General features: G+C 33.4%; 1 protein-coding gene across 3 annotated transcripts in view; it reads right to left on the bottom strand.

The window, feature by feature from the left end:
- MCC (MCC regulator of Wnt signaling pathway) overlaps window positions 1-22,676 on the bottom strand; it is a 192,959-nt gene that overhangs the window by 39,961 nt on the left and 130,322 nt on the right. For all 3 annotated transcript variants that reach the window (XM_026720032.2, XM_026720052.2, XM_087926943.1), the window contains 3 exons: window positions 19,211-19,324; window positions 14,420-14,562; window positions 5,959-6,101 (listed from right to left, as the gene is read on the bottom strand). In XM_026720032.2, coding sequence (XP_026575817.1) covers window positions 5,959-6,101; window positions 14,420-14,562; window positions 19,211-19,324 — 400 coding nt within the window. The remainder of the gene's footprint in view (window positions 1-5,958; window positions 6,102-14,419; window positions 14,563-19,210; window positions 19,325-22,676) is intronic.

The raw sequence follows: 22,676 nt of genomic DNA, 5'->3' as shown, positions 1-22,676 counted from the left end.
AATACAATCTTCTTTAAGTCCTCCTTAAAGCTCCAATTGCTTAATTTTGGTGTAATGGAAATCAACGTATTGTTCCAGAACAATACAAATGGAGGTTGGTTGCCATTATCTTTTGGCTTTTTTTTTTTTAGTCTCAGCTCTGGGATTTCCTGATAATCTTCCATCCAAGTATTGGATCAGATCTGGCTTTATTTAGATTTTTTGAGACCAGCCAATCAGCCTAAAAGTTGGGAGTCTGATTTTCAACAATGCGAGAAAACCATTAACTTAGGGACCTCAATGATAAGGTCACTTTGCCAAAAATGTGAAACATGTACACAATATCACTAAAGCCAACAAATAAGGCAAACCAGAAATCTTCAGTGTTATGTAATTATATTCTTCTAAGCAACCTTTAGCATGGCTCACTTATGTTTTACAACACCTTATAAGTGTCTATAATACCAGAGCACTATATCCTCATTACAATTTGTTCAAGAAAATGAGATGATCTCTGTTTCTGCTTGCACTGTACCCCTGATTACGTTTATTAAATTGAATGGTCAGAAGATGAATTGGTATAGTCCACCCAAGAAATGGTGGTGGTGAGGAATAAACTTAATGGCATTCAACAATATACTTATATTTTATAAATTACATTAACAAAGTGAGAGGCAAGCAATATATATATATATATATTCCTACTGAATTTACTGGGTAATTCTATTGAAAAGTAACCTGAGTCTGGAAGAGAATAAAAATGTAAATGATTATTGCCTAATCTGGAAATTGAAATTATTTTTTTTATTTTCATATTATGAACTAAACAGGAAAAGCTTCTTGAGTGAAGAGCCTAGTTATATAGGAAACTATTGTTAGGTATTGATAAATATTAATGAGTTTTTCTAAAAGTTTTTACTTTCAATGAATTTATAAAAAAGATGTTCATATTGTAAAATATTCAAACTTGTAACTTAATAGTTTTTAATTAAAGTTGTTCAAATTCCTCAATTTCAATATGTATATATTGCTATATTTTCTATCACTATAGGCTACTCCAATGAGCAACTAAGCATTACAAAAATGTTCTCAAAACGTGAAAGATGGACTGTTTGTAAAAATTAAATAAAAATCAATTTTAAAAATGTTCTCAAAACATAAATTTTGTTAACACAGATAATACTTAATACATTCTGATATGAAATAATTCCACTGGCAGAATCACAGTATGCAGTATTTGATGCTCTCTTGAGCTTGGTTGTTTGTTTTCATTACTTGACTAGGTAACATCATCAGTAATGAATGTGGGATTTGTTTCTTGTTTTTGTACAATAGCATGTCCTGCTGTATGTTACAGTATATAGTATACAAAATAAATACAGCCACCATGTAGGACAGACAGGCAGAAGATTAGGATAGAATATCCATGAATACTAACCAAAAATCAGAAGACATAATGAAAACTCCTTAATCTCATAAGACATAGACAAACTCAACCATAGTTTCAATGGAAAACTCTGAATATCACAGAACAAGCTAAATACAAAAATATTAGGGAATTCCTGGAAGGTTCTCATTCAGACAAATCAGCCCAGGGATGGGTTTCTACCGGTTCTGTCCACCTCTGTAGAACCGGTAGCTCTGAAGAACAGCAGATATAGAACCGGTTCTGTGTCTGCTGATGTTTTTGCCCACCCACCCACCTGGGTTCTTACCTGATCTTTATTTCCTGATTTTTCAACTTCAGCTGCCAAACAAGGCACAGCTGCCCTTAAAAAAGCAGGAAAAGAGGGCTGTTTCAAAGGCTGCTTCTCTGCATGCAGCGTGCTGATGACAATTTACAGGCGCTCACAGCATGCAGGGAAGCACATCATAAATCACTGAACCTCATAAATCCTGAACTGGCAGTTAACCCTGTCTTATCCCACCCCTGAATCAGCCACTAACAGAAATGTACACACCATTCAAAAGAGACAATAAAAAGCTAAGAAGGAAACAAAAAGATCAGAACATATCCACCCCAGCAACCAACACCCACATAAGCAGGAATAAACACTAAACAAAAAAATCAAGAGAAAACAATATCCTAATTAGAGAACTATGAAGGAGGAAACATTGGAATGGCAAGCAACAAGGAGGAAACCCCACATTCACTAGTACTGATGATATTACCTAACTAGATAACGAAGAAACTACAAACAACCAGGCTTAGAGTACTAAGTTCAACTCTGAACTATGTATCTTTCTTCTATTGGAGAGAATATAGATATTATATGGTAATTATACAAACATAATGCAAAAGAAGAGAAATATACGGCTATAACATTAATGCTTAAATAAATTTAATATATATTTGATATGTATTTAATATACAATTACAATTTGTTGATTTCAAAGAGATCAAGGGTAGGAAAACATTCTCAACACAAACACTGACATCTGAACTATGGTCATTGCATTTTCTCTACCTGCAAGTTAAACAGAATTCTATCACTGAACTGAGCTCCATGGAGAAGAGAATTTACAGTAGTGGAAAGGGAGCACAAAAAGAAGCAAGAGTCCTAACTTTATCTGCCCATCTTTTCTGAGATATTTTGTTGTGAAACTCCACTGACGTACTAAATAAGAATGATGAAGCTGAAATACGTTACATATCAAAGATTCTGACATTTATATTGGGATAAATGATTGCTTTTTCTAAGGGCTAATTTATAAAATTTTTCCCATAACAGTGTTTTACATGGCAGGATGTGACATTTGTGCTTGGCTTATTGTACAAATCAGCCCACTTGCATGAAATATTTCCACATAGATGTTACAATTCTTTAAGAGTTGATATTTCAAGCAACTGGAAAGACTGAAATGATAAGCACAATAAGCAACCTATTCAGTAAGAGGTGATTACTATAGGAATTCATTCCAACAGTATTGGGAGGAAAGAAATCTATATGTCATATGTCATATGTGAATGATAATTTATGCAAGAGTTTACTGTTTGATATGCATGAAGAAAATATATTTCTTTTATTTGCCAATACAGAGTAATTAATTTATAAAGATGTCCTAAGAAAACACAAGAGAAGAATTAACATTTACTCCTTTTAAACTCCTTTAAACTACAAACTGCATATAGCTGTTTTCAATAAAAGGATGAGCACACAATAGAAACAGGCAAAATACAGACCTTGCATAACCTCTGAGCATCCCTGGAGATAAGCCTTAAAATTGGTTTAAAGGCCACAAAGAAAATCAATGTCAATGTGGATTGACCATCTCAGGGATATACTTATGAACTCTTGTTTGCAAAAGATAAACTACAATAAAATAAAAGCTTTAATATACCTATGAGAAAGCTATTGTTTACAATTAAAATAATGGTTTTCATTAACTACATGTTTGTTTTATAATTAAGCATGTTTCAGACAAAGATGCAGCAATGAAATTGCTGAATTGATGCAATTATTTTCCAATCATATAGAATAATTGTAGTTTAAGGGTTACCAAGAACTCAAAGTTATTCTTCCCATATTTCAAACCACCAAAATAATCTGTATACATTTTGTCATACTTTACTAAACAGTGCCTTCCTCATTCTTACATTTTACATTGTGGCCTTCAGGCAATTTTCCTCCAGGAAAATAAGACTAAAAGAAAAAGTGGTCTACATCTTGAAGAGAAAGCAGATTACATAGAATCAGGGGTGGGTTTCTACTGGTTCGGTTCACCTCTGATGTTTTTGCCCACCCGCCCTCTTACCTGATCTTTATTTCCTGATTTCTCAACTTCAGCTGCCGAATGAGGCACAGCTGCAGTTTAAAAAGCAGGAAAAGAGGGCTGTTTCAAAGGCTGCGTCTCTGCAGAAAGCATGCTGGTGACGATTTACAGGCGCACGGCTCACAGTGTGCAGGGAAGCTCGTAAATCCCGAACCAGCAGTTAACCCTGTTGTATCCCACCTCTGCATAGGATGTACAATATACACCCAAAGGTGTTTTTTTTAGTCCTTAATGGTTTTTTTTTGCCTATAGCAACACAGAAGCATATTTGCTTTACAAAAATTTCAACAAAAAAAATGAAGTTATAAGAAAAGTAGAACAAAAAAGGCATACAAATGAAAACAAATATACTATTTGCTTTCTAACTGGTATAGGCTCAACATTAAGATATACTAGATTCAAAGGGAAACAGATATCACATGTAGAGTAGTCTGGCAGCTTCTTAAAACAATAACTTTTTCCAGGTTCATGCTACTGCCTAATACAATATTTGTTTCCTGTTCAAAACTGAACTTAGCAAATTTTCCCAAACAGAATTATCTAAAATAATATCTTTATGTATCTAAAACAAAAACATCTACAAAACTGCCCTGGGCAACTTTTCCATTAAATATGCATCTCCAAATTTGCTGGGCCATATATAGCTGTATATTAATCAATCAGTATTAATTATGCACACTATCAACAAATGATACCCACACATAAATTTTGCTTTTGTTTTAAGATCTTATAGTAATTGCACCTCTATTATTTTCCATGATAAGCATTCTTGCTTTATGATGGTACATCAAAAAAATATGTCACCCAACAGCTGATCAACAGTTACCCTTGTACTCTATTTTGTGGTTTTATTTTGCTCTGAACGAATTATAGAAATACAGGGATTTTTATAATATAGGGATTAAAAAACAAAGAATTAAACTTTCAGTATACATACATAGGTGATTTTAGAAAACATTTCAAATATTTTAAATATTCACATTCAGTATTTCTATCCAGAATGACTCTTATACAAAAGATATTTGGAAAATAATTGTTTATAGTTTGTAAATGGTGAGTAGATTTGAATAAAATTATCTTCAGTCACAGTGTTTTAATGTTCCTTTATATGCTGATATTTTTTGCCATAGCAATTTTTCTACATTTGGTAGATCCAATGAAACATATACTTTTCAAATATTTTTCAATAGCTAGCACAATAGTAATTTCATCATCTTCTTAGCTGCACCAATTTATGTCATAAGAAACACAGATTTCCACTGAAGAAAATTTGAGATACACTACTCAACATATTCTTATCAATAAATTATTGGTAGGTTTAGAAGACATCAAAATGACTGCAGTAGCTATTAGAATTGAAAATGTGCTATCTCTCTGAACTAAACATGAGAATCCAGAATTTTTAAAATGTGGCTTATTATACTGACTCTTTCTGTCACAAGTTATTTCTAAACAGCACATTGGCTATAGGCCCAGGCAATGGAACCATAAAACCTGCTGGAGATTGACAAAAACCATTACTACTAGAATCATTCTGACACAAACAAATGTCCCTAACACTTCCCAGCTCAGCCAAATGTTATTTGAAACCTGCCATCTGTATAAAAATTACACAGCTTTCAGAAAGCAACAAGTCTTGGAAGAACACAGCTTTTCATTTCCTTTGTTATTTGATCTAATAGTACTAGCAATCTATGAATTTATGAAGTTAATTGCATAAGAAGAAAAGTCAAATCTTCTAAACCTAATAATTTAATGTAATATTGAAGAAAATGCTATATTTAAATTAATATATTTCAGAATGTTTAAAAAAAGAAAATGATTTACTTCAGCACTTTGCAAACATTTAAAAAAAGGATTACCTCAAATGTCATTTCTGATTTTTTTATTGCAACTAAATCCTCAAGTACAAACTTGTTGCTGAAATTAATATTCTGTATCTATTTCTGTGTATTGATGTTTAATGTGTATTTTAAAAACTTGTATTATTAAAAAATAATGTTTGATATTTTTACTTTCCTTTCAATATCTGTGGATGTCACTTTTTCTTTCAAAGAGGCTAGAAAAAAATTGGATTACAGCTGTTTACCTCTCATTTTAAAAGGTTTGCTTTTTATATTATAATATTTGTATTTATTGAAATAGGGCACTATATACTTTATTAAAACTAATCCATTTTTAAAACTATAAATATATTCAAAATACCAATGTCAGCTGTGACCATAGTTGACTGGTTTTCTGGAAGGGAAGCAGAGGTCTGATCTTGGTCCATGCTATGTGAATCATCATTGACCTCATGTTGACTCTGACTAAGTTCTGATCGCAATTCAGAATATTCATCTTCTTCTCTGAGGAATGAAACATAAAATATTCAGAATAATTAAATGTAGTTTAATAATTTTAAATGATCGAAAATACTTTTATAGATATTCTACATTACATTCAATAATATCTAAGATGTTTATAAGATCTAAGACCTTAATACAATGGTCAATGAAGGGAACATAGAGCTTACAAAATTAATCACAGAAGGTATTAAAAATAAAGCTATAGTACATTCAGTGCTATGTACTGTTGATTCAGTTATTTAAATTCTGCTTTCAATTGTTATTTTATTCGTATACCATTTATAATCTCCAGGTTTTTCAGAATAGCACAAAAATGGGCAGAAATATATAGCTTATGCAATTCCACTTCATGGCTGAATGGAATTTTAACCCAGTTCTATCTATTCTACTCTCAGGGAATTCTCACCGTTTTCTTACATTATTGCTTTGCTATTGTGTGCGTGTTTTACTTTTAAGAAATGCATTATTTCACATTATTAATTGGCAGTATATAAATGAACAGAAAATATACCAAGTTGGAAAAATCAGTCTATCATAGAAGGCTATAGCTAGGAATAACTTTCAGTAGCATATCTCTTCAGGCATGCTAAAATTAATACAGGTAATAGTCCTTGACTTATGACCCCAATTGAGCCCAAAATTTATGTTGCTAAGTAAAATATTTGTAAGTGGGTTTTGCCCCATTTTATGACTTTTCTTGCCACAGTTGTTAAGTGAATCATTGCAGTTGTTAAGTTAGTAAGCCCAGTTAGGTGAATCTGGCTTTCCCATTGCTTTTGCTTGTCAGAATGTTGTAAAAAACATGACCCTGGTATACAGCAACTGTCATAAATCTGACAGTTGCCAGTTGTCAGTTGTATCCGAATTTTGATCACAACTGTGGGAATGCTGCAATGGTTGTAAGTGTGAAAAATGGTCACAAGTCACTTTTTTCAGTGCCGTTGTAACACTAAATTAACTGTTGTAAGTCTAGGACTTCCAGTACTTTACAGAACTGCAGAAGTAATTATTTTATACCTTATAAGGAAATTTATACTGTTGTATTGTATTTATAAATATTACAAATATTATTTACAAATATTTCACTAATGCATTCCAATATAAATAGATTGTATTGTGCTTTTCCTTTCTAAGAAAATATTTAAGTATTCAACTACAATTTAAGCCAGTAATGGAAGACTTTGGAAGCCCACATAATTCTTTCAAAGATGCCTAGATTTAATTGGTGGAGGACTTTCCTTTAGGAGGATAGCAATTAGTTGTGATCAAATACTGTTTATGATCAAAGGAAAACATAAAATTCTTACTTGCTCTTCATGTATCAAAACTATATTCAAATGAGAAGTATTATTTAATAGCAGAACCAAGAAATATTCCAAACATGCCAGAGGTTTGTTTAAAGTTGAGATCAAAGCTATATATCTATTAAAGAAGAGAACTAAATTCTAAATAGCACAGTAACTGGAATACAAATTAAAATACATGATAATGAAATATTGTTTCATGCTCTATGAATATGTTAATTACTGGGAACAATACACTCCAACAATAATTAGTCTTAAGCAAAAAAAAATTATCATGATGTTGAAGACATGTCTTTTTTTGGTTAGAAGGATAATTTGTTTGCTTGCTTAGTCAATTCTCTGCAATTATGAGCTTTTCACCATATTAAAACTGAACACACAAGATGCAATGAATCTCAAATTTATTCTATTTAGCAAAATTGAGTTAAATTCAAACTAGGAGGTTATGTTAGATTTTTCCTTATGAAAACAAACATTGCATACTTGTTATAGCTGAACACAGTACAACCAATCCCTTACACCTGTAATTTCCTTCATTTAAAGGAAAGACTGATCAGTCTTCTTTAATTTTCATTTTATAGAATCTATTTAAGGAATATCTTTTTCAAAATTAATTTAGTTTTGAAAGAAATTTGTCTAATTTAACATATTTCAATTTAATATGTTCCCTTTCCGTATAATACATGCAGACTAATAATCAGCCTTATTTTAATATTAGTATTTTTGAGTTAAGTATGACTTCATTGCACACAACTTGAGTTTCCAACAAGCCCCTTATACTGTGCATTTTTTTCTTCTTGCATATTTTATTTATTAAATAAATACCCCATCTCATCTAGATATCACATATATTAAAATATACAAAATTAAATAATACATATGAATTCAGTAAATACTTTCTTCAAAAAAGGTGTTGTACCATCTGTTTTATTTGAGGTATTACAACGTTTGATATTTTTGGTGTTCTTTCTGGCACTAGGGATTGGTTTCACAGAAATCAATTTTTGCATGGACTGCAGGGTGGTGGTTCTGCACGCAGCCTACATTCCCACACATGCACAGGTAAAGCTTTGCACATTAACCCACCATTTGTGTGGTCCGATTCCTAACAGGTTGGGGTCCCTGCTCTAGATGTATTAGTCATACTGACTAAGAATTGTGAAGTTCAACACATCTGGAAGACTCTAGGCTATGGAAAGTTGTATTACAACAAACAGTATGACTGCAGACTGAAAACTATTTGTGTAAGGCTATTTATCAAGTGTATGGCATATGTAAACATTTCAAGTCAAACATGTTACAGAAATTATAACTACTCATTTTCTTTCAAAATATTACCTATCCGAGGAAACAGTATTCTTAATACACATTTTTAGAATCAGCCTCTCTTTAAGAAGACTGACATTTTTTCTCAGAGTTTTTAAATTTTGCATTTTAATATTTCAATACCATTGCTATTTAACTTTGCATTTTATTTTGATACTTCAATAAATTTGTTGTTCACCTTATGCATGTGTTATTGCTATTTTAATTGAAAGTATGATTGATAATTGAAATAATTATCAAACACTTTAACAGTCTTCCTTCCAGAAGAATTAGAGAAGGAAGGCTAATATTTTCAAATCAGAAATGCCACCTTAAATGATAGGTCATATTTTCAGAAGATATCATTACAGAAAATTTTCAATGACCTAATATTGTCCCAATGACAACATTTTAAAGTCTGCATAACCACTGATGTTTCAAGAAATATATATTTATCAGGTTTTTTAAATTTTTATTTTCATCATCCAGCCAAGATGAATTTTTTATATGTTTAATGATGGATGTTTGGGTCATTTTTTTTTTGTTTTTTGTTGTTGTTACTGTTAGATGTATTTTTTTCTGTTTTGTATTTTATTCCTATTGATAACACATAAAAGTATATACATAAAAATAAATATAATACATATATTTCATTCTGGATGCAGCTAATTTCTGTGCTATTTAAATTTATTTTTGAGAACTATTAAGTATACATAATAATGGAAGTATTTTGAAATATACTGAGTTAATCAAAACTATCTCTACAAAACCTAGTTTTCTAGCTATTAATTTAGTCATAGTTGACTTTCAATCAAATCACAACCTTATTTTAACTTACAGTTATTATTTAATAACAAATCAGATAAGTTTGCTTTCCTCATTAAGCAACATGCAAGGAATTATACAAATTACACAAACTTTCACTCTCCCTACACTCCTCTGCTAAGGAATTAATTTGGGATGCTAACAGTGTGTGCACAGTAATTCTCTCATGGTTTCAAACACAATCTAAAATTTGGCTTTTTTCCAACTTTCATTGTTTTAATCAGTGCTGCCACAATACTTTGATATCTGTGGTATGAAATACTCTGTGAATAAAAGAGTTGTTATAATTAAAGAGATGTTAGTATTTGTGTTAAATCTTTTCACTGATAGTTCTCCCATGTGAACATTAACAATCCACCATTTTTTCTGTCCTTTTGGTAATCTGAATGGTGACTTTGTTCCCTTGTGCAACAAATCAATTTTGCAAAGTTAATAAATTTATATTAAGGAATATGGAGAAAGGGAAATCTTTTTTGGGTATAAAGAAAAAAAAGAATTTTGTTTTTTTCATTAGAAGAAAATTAAGAAACAATAAGAAATCTTCCTCCTAGCAAATTTATAATGTAAAATAAATATACAGCATAAAAGCATATAATTATCTCTATCAAGATAGTCTTTCACAGAATTCTAAATGACAGTGTTTAGTGTATGTCATACACCAATAAAGATCTGAGCAGAAGCTAAACACCTCTACATTCGCTAGCTAAGCATTCCTAAAATTAAGAAGAGTTAATCAAATACAGTTTGCTTGTTTCAAGTCATTATTTCAGATACTTTGAAAAGTGGCAAATATAAACTGATCTAAATTATATAATCCACAACACAATAAATGGATGTAGAAATGTTATTTTAGTTAAGTTAAATGAAAAACAAGGCTTTACCCTCAAAAGCTCTACTACTTATAAAAATAATATATTTTGAACTAACATCTATTTGATGAATTATATAAACATACAATACTTTACACAGAATAAAGAAAAAACAGCAAGCAGCAATGATATTTATCCTATTAGCTCAATTTTTCAATAGGAAAATAATGATTTTAAAAGGTGAACAGTATCAGTACTCCTTTGCTTGCATTAATGAATTATAATCAATGCCTATATTTTTAATAGAAGTATTAGATCTTTTGATGCAAACTTTGTAGCATATTAAAGATTCAACAATGCAATGCTTAGCCATCTCTTTCTTTAAATTATTCATAAGTATACTATGATGCAAAAAAATCCTAGAAGGAAAAATGGTAAACTATTTTCATAACCCTGGCAAAAAAACCTAGTATATATGCAAAGAACAGGACTCAACTTAATCCTAGATCTTATTTACATTTCTAAGATACTCTATACTAGTTATTATAACTTGTATCACTCCACATATTAAAAAATCCTTCCATAATTACCTCTTAAAAACTTATAAAAAGCTGAATTATTTGCAAATTTCCTTTCCCCATTTTAATCTCAGTAGGGATGTGGATCTAATCATAGGCAAATTTCTTTAGCAATATAGCCGAGCTCAAAAATTCATAAGACCATGACTATATAGGGAATCCTTAATGAACCAAGAGATTTTAATTTCCTCATCTATATTTGAGCTTATTAGGTTAAGGATTATGTATGCATGGAGAATAAATTGTAAGCAAGGACAATTTGTGACAATGTATAATGTTATTATTAATCACATGGTATATCTATCAAAGCATCGGTGTTAGCTTCTAATTTCCTAAGTCAGCCACATGAGATATTCTTAATATTGACCTTATTCTGGCAGAAAAATACAGAATGAATGGCATCACAAAAATAATCTATAATAAGAACTGAAACTTATCATCTGATACTGAACAGATCTTAAAATATTTATTAAACAATAACAAAACTTTCTGGTCACTATATAACTGGAAAAGTTTTTTCACATAATTTTAAAAACTTTTGAATCATAACATTAGAAAGGGAATTATAATTTAAAGTATCTTTCCACTATTATAATATTTTGAAAGAATGTCAATATGATACCCTTTTAAAAAGGTACAAGGAAAATACATTGAGCTATAACTGGTTCAGTTATCCAATAGGTGATTATAATTTTAAAATCACTTAAAAGGAGATAACAAAACTTAATTATCTGTTATTTCCTTTATAGCTTTGGTAACATTATAGTTTCATTTGCCATATAAGCAGGAAGTTAATCTGGTCTATCACAACAATTGCCATTTAATATTTTTCCTTACTAGAAATCAAGATGATACGTTTCTGTATACTTGTTATTAATTTTTTATTAAGAATTACATTTTTAAACATTGACCAAATATGTAAGAATATTAGTATTTTTATTAATGATGCAATTGGAAAATTTATCTTTTACCATTTGTTAACCAAGATCTTTTTTTACAATTAATTTTTATAATGCTCTCTGAAAAATCTAAGATCAACCTTCTCTTCTGTGACAACCTATAAACACATTCTAGTTAGAATGTAAATCTTACTTCATCAGTTAATTCTTTGCCCGGTCAGCTAAATTCAAAAATCACTCAGTTTTGATTATACTCTATGTTTTAACATGGCCCTTGGGCAAAGATACTTTGTACCAATGGCCATGGTTGATTTCAGCTGGGCTTCTACTTGGGGAGCACTCCACAAATGATGACTGGAGTGATATACTAATGGAGTAGGCAGTTCCCAAGTATTAAAGAGATTTTTATATTAAACCATGCATTTTAAATTTGACACAGAAACACTGATGTTTATCAGTCATGGTAACCCATGAAGCTGAGGCTGGACCCTACCCAATAGAAGCTTGGTCACAGCATTCTGGATCTGCTGTAGTTCATTGTTTCCTCCAAAAGTATTCAAATTCCAAAACACAGGAATTTAGTCAATATATTTTGTTGCATACCAAGCAGATGATGATATATTTGACTTCATTACAGTAATTACAACTCCCAAGCCACTCTGCCACAATAACTCAACTACTGATTTTTGCTGTAACAGTTTATGAACAAATCATATAATTTGCTACAGATAATTTTTCACAAACCTTTGGTAACAAGTGTTTTTTTAAAAAAAACAACAGCGCTATTTTAGATAGTTTATCTTTCAAATCTTGTATTAAATTGTACATAACTGTACCTCTTTAAAAATATGTTGTCCAAGAAGTTGGAGAGTAAGCAACTGCATTGTTGTAAGACAATTCAAAATGATAATTGGCATGACGTTTTAATTATTATATCACCTTCATCGGATGCATTAGAAAGTGTTAATGCCTTATCCAACTCATACTGTTGTGTGGCTTCATATATGCTTTGTTGAATAAATTTGAAAGATCTTTGACAATACTAAAAACCAAATCTATCCTGTCATTAAACAAAGTCAGACTACTTAGAGAAGAAATATATATTACATTGCATTGCACACTCTCTGCTTACATTAATTTTTGAAGTCATTAAATCATTTCTACCTGTACCACTCAGTCCAGCAGGAGTGAAAGGCAACTGGCAGGGCCCAGGAAAAAAAACATTTGCAGTCACGGCACTCCACCATCTGAAATATCATTCCTTCAGACACCAGGTTGGTCCCTTCCTATTGGCCTTTCATAAGACCTTTGAAGATATATATGACTTTGTGCTTGAAACTGGGCACTGTAGAGATGGGCTCCCAGTTTGATTATGTTGATTGTTCAATTGGGCCTTTATAATTTTTTCTGCCGCTATGGGTTTTATAGTTTTTGCATATATTTTTATCAGGTTTTTGTATTTTGTTAGCTGCCCATAGTCGTGAATATGAGATAGGCAGCTATATAAGTCCACTGAATGAATCAGAAAGAATAACAAATGGAACTGCATTAAGAGAGCTTATTGTTATAATTTGGTATGGATCCTACTTTGCTTTGCAAAGTCTTACATACATAGATGATACTGAATTAAAAAACTATTAGCCTTCCTTACTAAAATGTTTCTCTCCATATATTTTGCATACTCTGTACATGTAGTTTTACCATCTATTGATAAAAGCTTAAGACTTGGACAACAAATCTATATAACACGAAAGAGTTTTCTTGTATAAAAGTAATGAATTAGAGTAGTTGGTAAAATTAATATGGACTACTCATAAATAATACTCATTTATAGTCAAGAGTGTGTGATGCCTTAATGTTTCAAAGATAGACAGCTCTGGAAGATGTAAGAAGCTAAAGAAATGTATTAAGAATCATCTAATACCAAAAATGATCAGCAAAGCACAATATCATGTTCTCTGGCAAAATCTGGGCACTGCCAATTTACCAACAACTCTGTAATGGATTTTTGGAAATGCAATCTTGTTAGGAGTAAAATACCTTTTCTCTATCATTACAAGGCTCCTGATCTACTATGGAGCAGAGTTTTCTCTATAAACCCCCATGCAACCTCTTCTCCAGCATTGGCATGGAAATTACTGGAATGAGTGTTACAGATTCTCAATCTTCCTGATTATTGCCAACAAGTTCATTTCCTGTAATCAATAATATAATCTTCTCTAATGACCAGAAGATTGTTGACAGAGTGTCAAGGCCTCAGGTTTCTTATTCCTATTATAAATAGTTAAGCTTAAGCGTTTTAAAAAATGAACTTTTAATTCTGTCTTATTTGATATGTATTAAACGCTAAGGACTTGGATAGAATGACCAACACGTATAGGTGGCTTGCAGCTATACTTAAAGATATTCAGAAATTATTTGAATATTGGGCAAGAGGTTTTATGAAATGAACAGAGGAAGCAGAATACAGAATTCAGTCACTGATGTTATAATCTAAAGTCTGGAAGAATGTACATTTAGAAAGAGAAATTGTTTTCATGAAACCCAATAAGTATGTTCACAGTAGTATCTTGTTAATAAATACATTTATCATTGTACCTTATAGTAGTTCCTTGCAGTCGATCTATTTTCTTATTTAGCTCTGCAATAATGCTATGAAGCTCTGTGATCCGTTCCTCATAACGAAGCGTTGTACGCTCTTGCACATCTTCATGCTCTCTCATTAGGTGAGATTGCTCACACTAAACAGTGTAAAAAAACATTTAGAGGTCATATGGAAGCAATACGGAACATGAGGCAAGATGTTGTTTTGCAACATATCATCCTCCTAAACATATAAAACTGATAATTAGGTTTAGTTAAACTGGTTAACAAAAAAAATCCATCAAGGATTAATATAAGCTGTAATAATACTGTTTTTTGTGTGAATCTCATTCTTTTGTGAAATTATTTGTCTTTGAAAAATAAAAAAGCACCAAATGAAGTTTAGGAAGGTATTTAAAACCCTGCTCTGTCCCCAGGCTCCTGGGTCAAAATGAGGAAAGTTCCCAGCTGGTCAGATACAATATATTTTATTTCTGATTGCCATTTAATTGTTTTAGTTTGCTTTTGTGGTATCTGTTATTTTTATTTTGTATTTTTATTTAATGATTTTTGTATACCACCCAGAATCATATAGTTTGATTTGGGTTGCCATACAAATGAACTAACTAAATAAAACAAAGTTAATCCATTGTGCATAGTCACAGCACAGGGATAATGTATTCTCATCACCACAATATAATTTATAGTATAATTTATAGTAAGTAACTGAAACTATAAACCTTAAAATGCTGTTGAACTACAATTTTTAGAACTTTTGGATCACACTTTACTCTTTCTGTACAGTACTGGTTCCAAACTACACCCTGCTACAATATCATGTGCATTTACTGTTCCAGTAAGTTGTAAAAAGATTGACTTCTGGATGGTTTGGATCTGCAAAAAAAGATGGCAATGACATCTGAATGTCATTCTCACTATAAAGAAAATAGGCCAATCTGTTCAGTGTGCTTGCTAAAAAGAAGTGTCCTGCCTGGTGAGATAGACCACACTGAAATTATTTTTGGTTCAAACCTAATATTAAAGAAGAGGAAAACTCCTACCAAAAACATAGATTTGGAACATTCCTGATGGCAACTTATACAAACAGTTTTATATATGAATCACAGAATTCAGAATGAAAAGCCTATCAGTTTTAGGATAATGATACAACAACTTAATGGGTTCTCTCATTTTAGATATAAAACCTTATACTAACATACTGTAGCTTCATTACAACGAAAGACCGTACCTCTGTAGACTCAGTTAATTATGAGACAATTTAAATTTTAAGTGATGAATCCACAGGAAGACTGGATCATTATATTACTCAATGTATCAATCAAATTATTCATTATAGTTTACAAGGTGTGTCATGTTAAAGAAAAGAGGAGGCTAAGTTTTCCAGTTAATTCATTTAGAGTAGGAGCAAAGCAGGAAGTAGGAACAAAACTGATGCAAAACCTTTTCCACTTTAGAGTAGTTTGGGTCATGCTTTAATGACAGTGGGTGGATGATAATGATTAATAATCCTGATATGGGAATAATCTTCACACATCTGTTGGGTTTAACTGAATGCAAAATACATATTTTATTATTTTATGGTAAAACAACGAGTGCCTGAAAACTAGACTAGAAATCTAAGCTAGGTAACTGTGCAATCCATGACATACTGTAACTGCCCATTAACTTCACTGGAAAACAATTCATATTTCTTTATGGAACTGTCAACCTAAATCATTTAAAGAAGTTACTCCATGCTACTTTCTCAGTCTTTTAACACAGCAGCAAATATTTCAGATACAAATTTCACAATATAATATTTTAATTGAGCAATTATTTTTAATACTTGGAAATAATCTGAATTTAGAAAACTTTAGTTATTTAATAAAATAACCTGGAAATGATAAACTTTCTGACAGTGAGAACAATCAACCAATGGAAAAGCTTGACCTTGGAGGTTGTGGGAGCGCTATCACTTGAGACTTTTAAGAAGAGATTGGACTCCCATCTGTCAGAAATGGTGAAGAGTCTCCTGCTTGGGCAGGGGGTTGGACTAGATGATCTACAAGGTCCCTTCCAACTCGGATTATCTGTTACATTCACATCACAGACCAGCTATTTTTAATGATAGTACTACAAATCTTAAAAATATTGAAATGCATATTACTAGTATATTGAAGATTATTAAATGTTTTTTCTTTAACTAACAATCTTTTATTAAAGAGTATCTGTGTATTAATATGTTTAATGTAGTTAAAGTGTCTTCTCCTTCCATGATGTGGATGACCATATCCCCTCTATGCTACTCTTGCAATTCTTCATAATTTAGAGAAATCCAGTTATGTACATGGTTATTGTAGGTGCTGCTTTGTGATATCTTCTTTTCTATTGTTCCTTCTAACCAAGTATATAGTGATGTCTCTATGACTGAATTATTTAAGTTTTCTTTAATTGATGGTCATTATGAATCTTTCCCCCCCTCTGGCACCTATAGGACTTTAATATTTTGTTACTCAAAGGGATTCTCAAGATTCTTCTTAAAACCATATTTCAATGGCCTTCAGACTGTTCTTAGTCTCCTTAGACGTTCTCCATGTTTCACAATTATAAAGGAGAATTGACCAAATAAGGCTTTTGATCATTCTAATTCTTCATCTTAAATCTATAAGTTGTAGTGCACAGTGGGTTACTCAACCCAGCAGTCAAGCTTTGTCCATAACAATGTTCAGTGTAGATTTTGGCTAATAAACCAGTTAGCAGAGATTGAAGCCCATGAAAAAGAAATGATTGTTTAATTTTGTGAGCAAGTTTGTCAAGTGATGAAGAGCCAAGGCCAGGACATTACAATTGCAGTTTGCTTGTATTAGACTAACAGAGTATGGCCTTCAGCAGCAGAAAAGCTGTCATTGGAGGAAAAGAAACTCAGCTGAAATTGCAACATAAAATTCCAGTTGAGAACAGTCAGAAGTTTCTGCTGTAGGACAATAAATCATCCCCACAGATGGCAAGAGAGAAACCTAGTCAAAGACTGCAGCTCAGGCATTAGTGCTGAGGAATGGAGGAAACCAAGATCTCTCTATATCAAGTGGCAGTGATATAAAAACCATTTACAAGGTATAGAAAAAAGTTAGGGGAAAAGAAAGAAGGAACTTTGCAAGGTTCATTTACAAGAAGAATTTAAATGGCAAGTTAGCCCTAAATATATAGTGATGACAAAACAAGGAAAGGTATGAAAAAGGTGGAGCCAAATTTTAGTTTCTCAAATTAACAAGTCGATAAAGTATTCTAGTCAAGTTTATCTATTCTAATATAGTCTGGGAAAGCAGTCAAAGTTGAATCTGTAGGAGAGAAGACTAGCAGGGGAGGAGTGAAGCAGGGAATTAGTTTGAAGTCTATGTAGTCAAAAGACGATGAAGTCAACCCCCCCTTGAATGCTGTTGAACCCCATCTAGTTTTACCCAGGGGTAAACTGTTCGTTTAAGAAGATTCCTATGTAAAGGCATGAGAAATAAAGCAATAAACTGAAACCTTTATGTGCTGATCTGATTGTTTGCGTCTGACATTATCAATTCAGAGATAAATAGGTAGTGGATGAACAATTCCTAAAAAGAAACTGAAAGTTAAAATTGGTTTTCTTCACATCTTTGTAGCATTAAAGAAAAAAACGCTATTCACAAGCAACCACTCTGAGTATTTTCTGAATATTTTGTACCATCCTAAATCTGTAACAGGAAATATTTGTTCTTATTCTTATCGATACAGCCTAATTTTGCATTTGGCTTTTTTTTTTTTTTTTTTTTACAATGCGTCTCATTACTACTCACCTTTTTTTTCATAACTGTTATTACCATGCCAGGTATTCCCATCCTTTACTTGTGGCTTCATTTAGTTTCCTAAGTGAAGAATTTTGTATTTATCTTTACTGATTTCATTGTTATTTTTCAGGCCATTTCTTTAATCTCTCATGATTGTTTTGAATTTTGCTTCTGTCTTCTCTGGTATTAACTGTCCTACTCTATTTTGTATCATCTGACATTTGTTTTCTTCTACCTAAGTCATTAGAAGACTGTTTTAAAAGTCTAGGATCAAGATCCAGTCTTGTGGCATCACACCCAATATCATTCCAATATGATGAAATAGTCATTAGTGAATATTCTTCAAGTGCAATTTTGAGACTGTTATTGTATGCATCAACCTGTCATATCATCTCGTCCAGTCTTACCCAGTCTGCTAATCAAGTATTTTCTGTCCTTTTATCAAATGTTTTGCTAAAATAAAGGAGTATATGCATATTGCCACAATCTATTAAGAAAGCTTAATACCAGAAAGTAAAACATAGCTGGTCTAGCAAGACGCTGCAAAAGACTTGGATTTTTCAGAAATCCATGCTGAATCCTGGTAACTATTTTCAAGCGCTTATAAATTAATTAATTTTTCTACAAACAGAAATTTTGCTTCAATGGGTGGGAAACTTGATAAATATGCAGACCCTATTGAACTGAATGTACCACTTCCACTGGTTTGAAAAATTTTGGTCATATTTGCAGGACTGTTGTTTTTCATAAACTATACAAACTCTTTGAATAGGGCAATAACTTGATTATGTATTATGTTATTTTGTTTAGAAAAATAACACAATTTTGTTCCCCAATGCCCTTAGTATCAAGAAACTACTCTGATAGATTTTGTTATGTTCATCTGTGTAAAGTCACATTTGATGTCTTTGATGTAACAATTATTTTGATTGGTTTAAATACTTCAGGTATTGAGCCAAGGCCATTTTAGTAAGTTGAATAATGGACTAACCTGGGCTTTTGCCAATTTCTTTTCCAACAAATCTCTCTCTCGTTCTGTTTGCTGTAAGCGCTTATTAAGATCAACGATGTCGCCTTTCAAAGATGCCAGGGCTGCTAAGTGGAACTGTAACATATAAATAAAATGGAGCTAAAATTAAACACAATCAATAAAACATGTCCTGGTTGAGACAATGCAAGTGGTATAATTTATATATAAATTTTCATAATTTGGAATTTCAAATGAATAACAAACAACATTATTCAAACAATTCTACTTTGTATATTTCCAGCATTAATATTTAATACATTTTCTTTTTTAAATTTTATAATTCATTTATTAACCAAATTTCTACTCTGCCACAATTTAGGGACTTTTAAAAGCTGAGATTGGTTACAAAAAGCAAGTAAAACATTCACTGATAACAGCAATAAAAATGTTATAGCAACACCACTCAAACACAGAACAAATAAAAAAGTAAATTTGGCATAATAAAATTAGGAAAAGTTTTTGGAGTAATTCCATCTTTAAAAGCTTCTATAACATCAATGAAGAGGGGTAGTCTAATTAAAACTAGGAGGCCAATCCACCGAATTGGTTCCACTGGAAAAATGTAGCACTTCTAACTTTAGCCTCCTGGACCTTCCAAAAATGTGGGATCAGTAATAAGTTCTCTTTGCTTGATCTAAGTGATAGAGCCAGTAAAGGCTGGAGCAGACTGCATTGCACTTAGGCAGCAAGTCATCAAGGACTTGAAACAGAGGTGATATTCAGCAGATGCTGACCAGTTCTGGAGAACCAGTAGCGGAAATTTTGAGTAGTTCGGAGAACCAGCAAATACTACCTCTGACTGGAGATTTTACAGTATCCTTCCCCATCCAGGCCCACAGAACCAGTAGTAAAAAAAAATTAAATCCCACCATTGGCTTGAAAGGTTAAAACCAACACCTTAAACTGTACCAGGAAACCAACCCGAACAAACTCTCAAGTTCTTGACCATCAATGAACAATTCTAATGCAACAGAAAACGCTGATATACCCACAGCAGCTCAGATTTATTAGGCTTCACTTTCAGCTGTTTTTTTCCAGCCAGGGCCAGGTAGCTTTCAGGCACCAGAAAAGAACATCAACAGCAGTGATGTACAACTAGATATTATCAGCATTCTCATGATATATTACCCCGTTGGATGACATCAAGCAATAACACTCACTCAGGGGCCACTTAGACAATCACTACTTCTTCATGTCACAGATTGGAACTAACCACTGAAGAAGGAGCAGGACCATTATAGGCCATTGTCTGTTATCTCCAACCTCTGCATACAGTCCAACAGGATACCATGATTGATGGTATAAAAAGCGACTGAAAGGTTCAATCTTGAAGGAGTTAACTATCCCAATCCAGGTCCCCAAACCTGAACCTGATCAATCCACTTCCTCTAAAAAGCTGTTAAATTGGTTCACTACCACCAGTTCAACAACCTTCCCAACAAATTCTAGTAAAATCAGTGGGAATAAGCTCCTCTTGTATAGTGTCTCGTGGAAATCACCTAAATCATAAAGGTTAGTTTACAAATCATAAAGATTAAACATAAGGATTAGTTCAGTCCCAATCTCAAAATGAAAACAATGATCTGAATGGAAAAGAATGTGAAATCCAGTTGATACCAGCTGCTTAAATGTTCAACCTGGAAGTTTGAGAATTATTCAAAATGGCAAGATGTAATGATTTTTTGTGGTTTTATATTTTTATTGCCTAGGTTACTGCTGTGTAGGCAGGTGAACTGTCATTGAACTTTTGGAGCAGACGAGAGCCCGAAAGGGCCCGATATTGGAAGTGGGAATTCTGGTAACAGAAACAGAGAAACTGGCGATGATGAGGCCAGATGAGAATGTGGAGGTAAGCCTCCAGGAGATCATGGAACAGAGGAGATCGCCCTCCCGATAGCTCTCCAGAATAGAATGCAGAGTCTGCATTTTGAAGCACCTGTATGTGATAAACTCATTCAGAAATTTTAGGTCGAGAATGGCTCGCCACCCACCCCCCCAAGGCCTTAGGGACCACGAAAAGCTGAGAATAAAGCCCACGTCCACGTTGTAATTCAGGGGTTGGTTGAATGGCCCTTATATCGACCAAGTGACTAATGGCCGATTCCATAAGTGCCCTTCGTGAACTGTCCCGGGAAACGGGGCAGAGTAGATATTTTTCTGGGGATGGTGATAGAAATTCTAATTGTAACCCTGACCTTACTGTATTGAGTACCCAGGCTGTTGTTGACTCTTCCCATTTGGAAGCAAAGGAGGCCAAATGACTTCCAATTGGAGGGGAGAACGAGAGATTATTTAGAGCTACGGAAAGAGCGACACCCTCCCCCCGACCCCTGCCGTTTACCAGTAGCTTGTTGTCTGCAGGTAGCCTCATGGTGTTGATTTGGACGCTGAGAATACGCTCTCTGAGGTCTGGAGAAGTAAGAAGCATTTTCAGGCCTGAATGAGGGAGACCGGTATGGGGTAGGGAGCAAGTCTGCCCTCTTTCCTGTTGATGAAAGGACTTTCCTTTTGTTCTTTGTTTCAACAACAGAGTCAAGGGCATATCCAAACAGCCTCTCACTGGTACATGGGGCAGAAGCTAGTTTCCACTTTTGGCAAGGCTCTGCTTGCCAATTTCATAGCCATAGCAGTCTCCTAGCTGCCACTGATGACGCCATGGCTCTGGAAGAGAACTTGGTGGCATTGAAGGTAGCATCCACTGAGAACTCTGCTACTGCTATGATCTTATTGAGGTCTTGATGCGACCTACAGTCTGATGGAGGTATGCAGCCTTGAAGTTGGCGTAGCCAGTGGATGGAAGACCTTGTAAAAAATGATGCAGCAATCAAGGCCAGATGGCTCAACTGAGGTTTGATGGTTACACTTCAGCATTTATCCTCTGCCTTTAGTATGTCCTCAGGCTCAGTTGGAGTGCTTGAGGAGAAGGAGGCCACAACAGGGGGAACTGCCAGAGCCATTGCTAAGGAAGGACCCACACTGTAGAACCACCTATCTTGGGACGATGGCCGGGGGCCTGCAGTGGGAAAGGCAAATTGTTCCTTGACTAAGAAAGAATATGGGGAAAGGAAGGACCTCCAAATGAACAATGGGTTTGAAGAAGAGGGAATCCCCATGCCCTGATTGTACCACTTGATGCTCGGGGGTAACAACTGGGCTGTTACCAGTGTCTTGTGTAGGAGAGGTTTGAATAAAGCCGATTTGGATACGGAAGCCAAAGGAAGCTGATCAGGCCTCAGATCTTCCTCTTCCTCCGAGAGGTTGGGGTCCCAGATTTCTCCCTCTTCCAGATCAGAATCAGGGGAGGGGCTGCACTCAGATGATTCCTCATACTCTCCCTGAGTGAGGTCCACTCCTTCCACATAGGTAAGATGGGCCCTTTGTTCTACACGGTGAGGTAGTCCCCTTTGGGGAATCTGCACTAGAGGAA

The sequence above is a fragment of the Pseudonaja textilis genome, chromosome 2, assembly GCF_049901715.1.
Source record: "Pseudonaja textilis isolate UNSWEBS1 chromosome 2, rPseTex1.2, whole genome shotgun sequence".
Lineage (NCBI taxonomy): Eukaryota > Metazoa > Chordata > Lepidosauria > Squamata > Elapidae > Pseudonaja > Pseudonaja textilis.
Note: the sequence above shows the minus strand (reverse complement) of the source record. Positions and strands in the feature narration are given on the sequence as shown.